Below are 10,000 nucleotides of genomic sequence, written 5' to 3' on the forward strand. Positions count from 1 at the left end.
TTGTAGAAATGTTCCCAGTAAAGTCCAGCAGAAAATGTCTTTCTCTTTGGCTTTCGCAAACATTTACACTTTACAAAAAAAATTGATGAGTCTTGGTTAAAAAAAAAAAATTACTGGAGAAAGATTTGCATGAAGGTAAATAATGAAGAGCTATTAAAATGTTGAGGCTTGTGCTGTCAGAAGATCCATAACTTTTATTTGGGGTGATTTGTCTTTTTTGGACCCGCTGTTCTCCAGCGATCTCCACCGTCTCCTCTCCAGAGCAGCTGGTTAGAGTTTATGGAACTTCTCCACACTGCAGTCCAGAGCAGATCATCTCCAGCACACAACATCCAGAGTGCTTCATGTCAACTCTAGAGCTGTGCTTCACAATGCCAGAGCTTCAGAGCTTCTCGTTTCTGCTTCAGCATCATCTGTTATCATCTCTAGAGCAGATCAGTTCTGATCCTCAGTGCTTCCAGGTTGGTTTCCGTGCTCGTCATGTTGGAAGAAACAGATAAGTTGGAAAAATGAGGTGAAGGATAAACTCATCTTGGTCTGCGTTTCTTTCTCGCTGTACTTTCTCCATTTAGAAGCCAATAGTTTGCTGAAAAAATTAATTGCAGCTTGTTGAGTTAGGATTGTTTTAGATGAATGAATTTTAAAATGAGACCATGAGTGAAATTGTTAAAATAAATGTAATGTGTGTATTGAGAAGTGTGTCTCTAATTTTATAAAAAAAAGGGGGAATTTTATAAACACATTAATTATTGGATGAAGTTGCATGTCAAAGATCTGAGTTGTGAAAGGTCAAAGGTCATCCTCTTAGTTTTCTGTAATCTAGAAACCTAGCAGCTGCACGAAGGTTTAATTTTATTACATTTTGTTAATAAAGATTAGAATGTGAAAGTGTCTTTAACATTAAATCATTTGTGTACATTTTTTCACACAGACAGACAGACAGACAGACGAACAGACAGACGGACACAGGTTATGACGTTTACAGTTTATTTTGTCCTTTTCTGCTAGTTAAACACGCTGCAGTTCTGCGGCGGTCTGACAGGTTCAACACTGCAGTATGATATTTGATGGGAATAAAAACACAACATGACAATAATAAAACAGAATAAAGACCTGTCAGAGTTTTAATACCTGACAGGAATGATATAAACCAATGGTCTATTTATTTTAATATAAACTTTAATTTAATTGTGTATTTCTGCCGCTGACAGCGCTATAATAAATGTGCAGGTGCAGTTCCACATTCCGACAGTCGGTGGTGCTGTTTCTCCATTTCATCACTATTAATCATTAAAGACGCAAGTTTCTGTGCTTTAAAGATTTTAATAATTATCAGATAAATCAGTTTATTCAAAAACTTCACCTTAAAATCGTCAGAATCACTGCTGACAGAAAAACAACATCCTGTGTGTGTGTGTGTGTGTATATGTCTGGGTGTGTATGTGTGTGTTCATAGGTCTTTATGTGTGTGTGTATGTGTGTGTTCATAGGTGTTTGTGTGTGTGTGTATAGGTGTTTATATGTGTGTGTGTGTATGTGTGTGTTCATAGGTGTTTGTGTGTGTGTGTATAGGTGTTTATATGTGTGTGTGTGTATGTGTGTGTTCATAGGTGTTTGTGTGTGTGTGTGTATTTGTGTTCATAGGTGTTTGTGTGTGTGTATGTGTGTTGATAGGTGTTTATATGTGTGTGTATATGTGTGTGTTGATAGGTGTTTATATATATGTGTGTGTGTGTGTGTATGTGTGTTGATAGGTGTTTGTGTGTATGTGTGTGTTGATAGGTGTTTATATATATATGTGTGTGTGTGTGTGTGTGTGTGTTCATAGGTGTTTGTGTGTGTGTATATGTGTGTGTATGTGTGTGTTCATAGGTGTTTATCTGTGTGTGTGTGTATGTGAGTGTTGATAGGTGTTTATTTGTGTATGTGTGTGTGTGTGTTCATAGGTGTTTATATGTGCGTGTGTGTGTGTGTGTCTGCACGTGCGAGCATGTGCGTGTGCATGTCTGTGTTTGTGCGTGTGTATATGTGCGTGTGTTTGGGCGTGCACGTGTGCATGTGTGCGTATGGGTGTGTATGTGTTTGTATGTGTGTGTGCATGTGTATGTGTATACATGTGTATACGTGTTTGTGTGTGTGTGCGTGTTTGTGTGCATGTCTGTGTGTTCATGTCTGTGTGTTCGTGTGACATACACTCCCAGTGAAAAGTTTGGACACACCTTCTAATTCCATGGTGTTTCCTGATGTTTATTTCTTTCTACATTGTAAATCAATGCTGAAGGCGGCCGAAATCCACAATAATGTCCTTTGAACAGTTGATATTGAGATATGTCTGCTACTGATGCTCTGTAAAGCCTTCATAACGCCTCTAATCTGAGGTGCTGTTAATTGGTGATTTCTGAGGCTGGTGACTCTAAATGAACTCCTCCTCTGCAGCAGAGGTCAGTTTTGGTCTTGCTTTACTGGGATGGTCTTCATGTGAGACAGTTTCATCATGGGGCTTGATGGGTTTTGCAAATGCACTTGACAATACTGTTCTTGTAAGAACTATTCCAGAACACCTGACCTTCGTGTCTTAAAATAACAACTGACTGGTTTTTGTTGTCATTACATATGGATTACTGAAGTCCATGTGTGTTATTTCATAGTTTTGAAATCTCCAGGATTGTTCTAGAATGTAGAAAATAAATCTGTGTGTGTGTGGGTTCGTGTGTGTGCGTGTGTATCTGTGTGTTTGTGAGTGGGTGTGTATATGTGTGTGCATGTATGTGCGTGTGTGTGTGTGTATGTGTGTGTGTGTGCGCGCGCGTGTGTGTGTTTGTGGGTTAGTGTGTGCGCGTGTGTGTGTTTGTGGGTTAGTGTGTGTGCGTGTGTGTGTTTGTGTAAGTGTGTATGTGTGTGTGCATGAGTGTGTGTGTGTGTGTATACCTGTGCTGTGTGAACTGGGTGAATGTTGTACACACTTCCTCCAGTCTGAAGCTGTCGTCATCTTCACACAGAAACTCCTGTAACGAGCGCTGAGCCTCCAACACACACTCCACCTCCTCCTGCACCTCTGCTAATGTTAGCTTAGCATCTTGCTCAAACACACACACACACACACACAATCAGTATACTCAAAATATATATAAGACAGTGTGTGTGTGCATGTATGCCTGTAAGTAGGGTGTGATGTGTGTGTGTAATTCAGTGTCTGTTCCCTCCAGTAGGGCGGCGACTCTCATTTGCAAATCACTGAAATCCTGCTGCAGCATGTCAACCGATAATCTGCACACACACACACACTCTGATTACACCATCCTTATATACACACACATTTATTTGGTTACACACTCCAGTCCAAACATACACACACACACACACATACACACACACACAGACATACAAATACAAACGCACACACACACACACACACACACACACCTGGCTGCTGGTTCCACATGTTTCAGTTTGTGCTGGAAAGAGCAAATTGATGGATTTTTTCACAGCTTCCTGTAAGTACACACACACACACTTTGTTACCCTTTCCAGTGTGTATAACACTGTGTGTGTGTGTATTAATCAGTGATGGGTGATTGATTATTGTTCATGGGTGAGTTATTGTTCTAGTGTTACCATAGCAACGTAGTGCAGGAGGGTCATCCCCTGATTTGATTTCGTATCAGCCGACTGCAACAACGATGAGTTTCTAAACCCAGCAGCTTCACCTACACATGTTCCCTACAGAGAGTGAGACAGACAGAAAGTGAGACAGACAGAGAGTTAGACAGATGAAGACTGAGACAGACAGAGAAAGAAACAGAGAAAGAGACAGATAGAGTTCCTAAATACAGATTGTAATCCTTTGACATGACTCAGGTGTGTAACAGAGCTTAGAAACCAGGTGTGTGTGTGTGCGCGTGCGTGTGTGTGTGTGCGTGTGTGTGTGTGCGTGTGTGTGCGTGTGTGTGCGTGCGCGTGCGTGTGCGTGCATGTGCGGATCTGTGTGTGGATCTGTGTGTGTGGATCTTTGTGTGTGGATCTGCGTGTGTGGATCTGTGTGTGATTCTGTGTGTGTGGATCTGTCTGTGGATCTGTGTGTGGATCTGTGTGTGTGGATCTTTGTGTGTGGATCTGCGTGTGTGGATCTGTGTGTGGATCTGTGTGTGGATCTGTGTGTGTGGATCTGTGTGTGTGGATCTGTGTGTGGATCTGTGTGTGTGGATCTGTGTGTGTGGATCTGTGTGTGTGGATCTGTGTGTGGATCTGTGTGTGTGGATCTGTGTGTGTGGATCTTTGTGTGTGGATCTGTGTGTGTGGATCTGTGTGTGTGGATCTGTGTGTGGATCTGTGTGTGTGGATCTGTGTGTGGATCTGTGTGTGTGGATCTGTGTGTGGATCTGTGTGTGTGGATCTGTGTGTGTGGATCTGTGTGTGGATCTGTGTGTGGATCTGTGTGTGTGGATCTGTGTGTGTGGATCTGTGTGTGTGGATCTGTGTGTGGATCTGTGTGTGGATCTGTGTGTGGATCTGTGTGTGTGGATCTGTGTGTGTGGATCTGTGTGTGGATCTGTGTGTGTGGATCTGTGTGTGTGGATCTGTGTGTGTGGATCTGTGTGTGTGGATCTGTGTGTGGATCTGTGTGTGGATCTGTGTGTGTGGATCTGTGTGTGTGGATCTGTGTGTGTGGATCTGTGTGTGGATCTGTGTGTGTGGATCTGTGTGTGGATCTGTGTGTGTGGATCTGTGTGTGTGGATCTGTGTGTGTGGATCTGTGTGTGGATCTGTGTGTGGATCTGTGTGTGTGGATCTGTGTGTGTGGATCTGTGTGTGGATCTGTGTGTGGATCTGTGTGTGTGGATCTGTGTGTGGATCTGTGTGTGGATCTGTGTGTGGATCTGTGTGTGTGGATCTGTGTGTGTGGATCTGTGTGTGGATCTGTGTGTGGATCTGTGTGTGGATCTGTGTGTGTGGATCTGTGTGTGTGGATCTGTGTGTGGATCTGTGTGTGGATCTGTGTGTGTGGATCTGTGTGTGTGGATCTGTGTGTGTGGATCTGTGTGTGTGGATCTGTGTGTGGATCTGTGTGTGGATCTGTGTGTGGATCTGTGTGTGGATCTGTGAATTGTGTAGTGTTTTGACAAAATGAGCCTTGTTTTTAAAATTGTGCTCAAGCAATTGTAAAAAACTGTAATGTTCCAGAAGAATCAGAGTGTAATGTTTTGCTGGAAATAATGACCAGGTCCTTTCAACTTGTTCTGACCTTTCCTCTGTACCGTGCAGTGTAGGGAAATGACCACCACGCTTCACACTCTACTCTCAGACTCAGAGAACACACATGAAGTAACTCACATGCTAGCGTTGTGTGCACAGTGTGTTATATTGCCCAATAAAATTTCCATGTAGAATTCCTGTTCAACTGGCTAACCTGAGGCTTCTACCGGTCACCAGCTCCTGACCCTCCTTCAGCTCTTACACATGACATGCTACACACACACATGCTACACACAGACATGTGCTACACACACACACGACATGCTACACAGACGCGTGCTACACACACACACACAGTCGCGCGCTACACACACACGACACACTACACACGACATGCTACACAGACACACACACTACACACAGGTGTGCTATATATACACACACACACACACATAGACGGGCACTAGACACATTCACACACATGCGCATGCACACACCTCGTCAGAATCAGGTAACAGTTTGTAGAGTTGGTTGAGTATCTCAGCACTGTAATGTTGGCCACACCCCTTTCTGATGTCAGTGATGATCTCTCCAAGATTACTGTGGAATAGAGGAACAGGAAATGACATCAGTGATAAACACCCCACCAAAAACACTGGAATGAATGCTAGTTACTCACTAATCCCTTCATCCTGATTACTTTTGATCAAACCAACAGCAGCACCATCAGGAGTCTGCAGTCTGATGCTGCTGTGGGCTAGAAATGTTTTCTGCTTATAAACCCCCCCATCCCCCCTCCTGCCACACACACACACACACACACATACACACCTTTTAACATGATGCATGAAAATCCCAATTTTCAGTCTTCTCCTTTGCCCCAGAATACAAACCTACAAAGAGAGAAAAGATTTCATTCAGACCATAACACACACACACACACACACATACATATACACACACACACACAGGAGCAAGACATCATGAATTCATACAGATGTGTTTGAGATGTCTGAGGCAGAATGAATGGTGTGTGTTTAGGAGACAGAGGTTGAGGAGATTCATTAAAAAATCTTCTCAGCCAATCAGAATCCTCCTCTCACACTAGTGGCCAGGTGTGTTGACCACACATACACACAGAACCGCTAAACATGAGAAGGGCGTGGTAACTGTGGGGAAACCTGTCCAGCTGTTTGTCTAGCTGTTAATTACACAGAGTATTAAATCTCATAACACACTTTACTGGTGTGATGAGAACGCACCACTGAGCTCTTTGTGGTCATCTTTAACTTTGTGAATTGTGTGAATTCATCTCCTGTGTGGTCAGCGTGATGTTCCTCAGCTCTCGGCCGGTCAGAGCTGATGGACAAACAGCCTTCTTACCTTCTCCAGACTGCTGTGCTGAGACATGCTTTTGCTAGCATGTTTATCTCTGTTGCAGTGACCTCTGACCCTCAGCAGTTTGACCTGCAGTTGTTCAAAGAGCTCGTCCAGACAACTGAGATCTATCTGCAGCTCCTCGTCACAGTCAGTCCAGATGTTGTGTTTTCCCTCCACACGTTCCTGAAGAATCCTCTCCCAAAACACACTGTGGACCCGCCTCACACCGGAACCAGAACTACATCCAGATCTAAGGAGTGGGTGGAGAATGGGAGGAGGAGGACAAGGAGGAGGAGGAGGAGGAGGAGGAGGAATAATCACATGGGAGAGGATCCATGATGAGGATGATGAGGATGATGTGGATGATGAGGATGATGAGGATGATGAGGATGATAAGGATGATGTGGATGATGTGGAGGATGAGGGTGATGTGGATGATGTGGAGGATGAGGGTGATGAGGATGATGAAGATGATGAGGATGATGTGGATGATGAGGATGACGTGGATGACGTGGATGATGAGGATGATGTGGATGACGAGGATGATGTGGATGATGTGGATGACGAGGGTGATGTGGATGATGTGGATGATGAGGATGATGTGGATGACGAGGATGACGTGGATGACGAGGATGATGAGGATGATGTGGATGATGTGGATGATGAGGATGATGTGGATGATGTGGATGACGAGGGTGACGTGGATGACGAGGATGACGTGGATGACGAGGATGACGAGGATGACGTGGATGACGAGGGTGACGAGGGTGACGAGCGTGACGTGGATGACGAGGATGACGAGGATGACGTGGATGACGTGGATGACGAGGATGACGAGGATGACGAGGATGACTTGGATGACGATGACGAGGATGACGTGGATGACGAGGATGATGTGGATGATGAGGATGAGGGTGAATGAGGATGAGGTGGATGATGAGGATGATGTGGATGATGAGGGTGATGTGGATGATGTGGATGATGAGGGTGATGTGGATGATGAGGATGATGAGGATGATGTGGATGACGATGACGAGGATGACGTGGATGACGAGGATGACGTGGATGACGTGGATGACGTGGATGACGAGGGTGACGAGGGTGACGAGGGTGACGAGGATGACGTGGATGACGTGGATGACGTGGATGATGAGGATGAGGGTGAATGAGGATGATGTGGATGATGAGGATGATGTGGATGATGAGGATGATGAGGATGAGGGTGAATGAGGATGAGGTGGATGATGAGGATGATGTGGATGATGTGGATGATGAGGATGACGAAGATGACGAGGATGACGAAGATGACGAGGATGACGAGGATGACGTGGATGACGAAGGTGACGAGGAGGACGTGGATGACGAGGGTGACGAGGGTGACGTGGATGACGTGGATGACGAGGGTGACGTGGATGATGTGGATGACGTGGATGACGAGGGTGACGAGGGTGACGTGGATGACGAGGGTGACGAGGGTGACGAGGGTGACGTGGATGACGAGGATGACGTGGATGACGAGGATGACGTGGATGACGAGGATGACGTGGATGACGAGGGTGACGTGGATGACGTGGGTGACGTGGATGACGTGGGTGACGTGGATGACGTGGATGACGAGGATGACGAGGATGACGTGGATGACGAGGGTGACGTGGGTGACGTGGGTGACGTGGATGACGTGGATGACGAGGATGACGTGGATGACGTGGGTGACGTGGGTGACGTGGATGACGAGGATGACGAGGGTGACGTGGATGACGTGGGTGACGTGGGTGACGTGGGTGACGTGGATGACGAGGATGACGTGGATGACGAGGATGACGAGGGTGACGTGGATGACGAGGGTGACGTGGATGACGAGGGTGACGAGGATGACGAGGATGACGAGGATGACGTGGGTGACGTGGGTGACGTGGATGACGTGGATGACGAGGGTGACGAGGATGACGTGGATGACGAGGGTGACGTGGATGACGTGGATGACGAGGATGACGAGGATGACGAAGATGACGAGGATGACGAGGATGACGTGGATGACGAAGGTGACGAGGATGACGTGGATGACGAGGATGACGTGGATGACGAGGGTGACGAGGGTGACGTGGATGACGAGGATGACGTGGATGACGAGGATGACGAGGATGACGTGGATGACGAGGATGACGTGGATGACGAGGATGACGAGGACGACGTGGATGACGAGGACGACGTGGATGACGTGGATGATGAGGATGAGGGTGAATGAGGATGATGTGGATGATGAGGATGATGAGGATGAGGGTGAATGAGGATGAGGTGGATGATGAGGATGATGTGGATGATGTGGATGATGAGGATGACGAAGATGAGGAGGATGACGAAGATGACGAGGATGACGAGGATGACGTGGATGACGAAGGTGACGAGGATGACGTGGATGACGTGGATGACGAGGGTGACGTGGATGACGTGGATGACGAGGGTGACGTGGATGACGTGGATGACGTGGATGACGAGGGTGACGAGGGTGACGTGGATGACGAGGGTGACGAGGGTGACGAGGGTGACGTGGATGACGAGGATGACGTGGATGACGAGGATGACGTGGATGACGAGGATGACGAGGATGACGAGGGTGGCGTGGTTGACGAAGGTGACGAGGATGACGAGGGTGACGAGGATGACGTGGGTGACGTGGGTGACGTGGATGACGAGGGTGACGTGGGTGACGTGGATGACGAGGGTGACGTGGATGACGAGGGTGACGTGGATGACGAGGGTGACGAGGATGACGAGGATGACGTGGATGACGTGGGTGACGTGGATGACGAGGGTGACGAGGGTGACGAGGGTGACGTGTATGACGAGGATGACGTGGATGACGTGGATGACGAGGATGACAAGGATGACGTGGATGACGTGGATGACGAGGATGACGAGGATGACGAGGACGACGTGGATGACGAGGACGACGTGGACGACGAGGACGACGAGGACGACGAGGACGACGTGGACGACGTGGACGACGAGGACGACGTGGATGACGAGGACGACGAGGACGACGTGGACGACGTGGACGACGAGGACGACGTGGATGACGAGGATGACGAGGATGACGTGGATGACGAGGATGACGTGGATGACGTGGATGATGTGGATGATGAGGATGAGGGTGAATGAGGATGATGTGGATGACGTGGATGATGAGGATGACGTGGATGATGAGGATGATGAGGATGATGAGGTTGATGAGGTTGATGTGGATGATGAGGATGATGAGGATGATGTGGATGATGAGGATGATGAGGTTGATGAGGTTGATGTGGATGATGAGGATGATGAGGATGAGGGTGAATGAGGATGATGTGGATGATGAGGATGATGTGGATGACGTGGATGACGAGGATGACGAGGGTGACGTGGATGACGAGGGTGACGAAGATGACGA

General features: G+C 47.1%; 2 protein-coding genes across 5 annotated transcripts in view; one reads left to right on the forward strand and one right to left on the reverse strand.

The window, feature by feature from the left end:
* The window catches only part of gria3a (glutamate receptor, ionotropic, AMPA 3a), a 61,620-nt gene extending 59,107 nt beyond the window's left edge, over positions 1-2,513 (forward strand). For 3 of the 4 annotated variants that reach the window (XM_058383469.1, XM_058383470.1, XM_058383475.1), the window contains one exon: positions 1-2,512. This exon is cut by the window's left edge and continues 711 nt beyond it. The gene's annotated coding sequence lies outside the window, so the exon portion shown is untranslated. The other variant, XM_058383471.1, reaches the window with a different exon arrangement.
* LOC131348650 (uncharacterized) overlaps positions 455-10,000 on the reverse strand; it is a 9,618-nt gene continuing 72 nt past the window's right edge. The window contains exons 1-10 of the mRNA XM_058383782.1: positions 9,945-10,000; positions 9,256-9,450; positions 8,914-9,214; positions 6,577-7,425; positions 6,025-6,086; positions 5,691-5,793; positions 3,616-3,720; positions 3,424-3,492; positions 2,929-3,267; positions 455-586 (exon numbers count right to left, since the gene is read on the reverse strand). The exon at positions 9,945-10,000 is cut by the window's right edge and continues 72 nt beyond it. Of these exons, the coding sequence (XP_058239765.1) occupies positions 3,256-3,267; positions 3,424-3,492; positions 3,616-3,720; positions 5,691-5,793; positions 6,025-6,086; positions 6,577-7,425; positions 8,914-9,214; positions 9,256-9,450; positions 9,945-10,000 (1,752 nt within the window). The 3' untranslated portion in view covers positions 455-586; positions 2,929-3,255. The remainder of the gene's footprint in view (positions 587-2,928; positions 3,268-3,423; positions 3,493-3,615; positions 3,721-5,690; positions 5,794-6,024; positions 6,087-6,576; positions 7,426-8,913; positions 9,215-9,255; positions 9,451-9,944) is intronic.

The sequence above is a fragment of the Hemibagrus wyckioides genome, linkage group LG28 (assembly GCF_019097595.1).
Source record: "Hemibagrus wyckioides isolate EC202008001 linkage group LG28, SWU_Hwy_1.0, whole genome shotgun sequence".
Lineage (NCBI taxonomy): Eukaryota > Metazoa > Chordata > Actinopteri > Siluriformes > Bagridae > Hemibagrus > Hemibagrus wyckioides.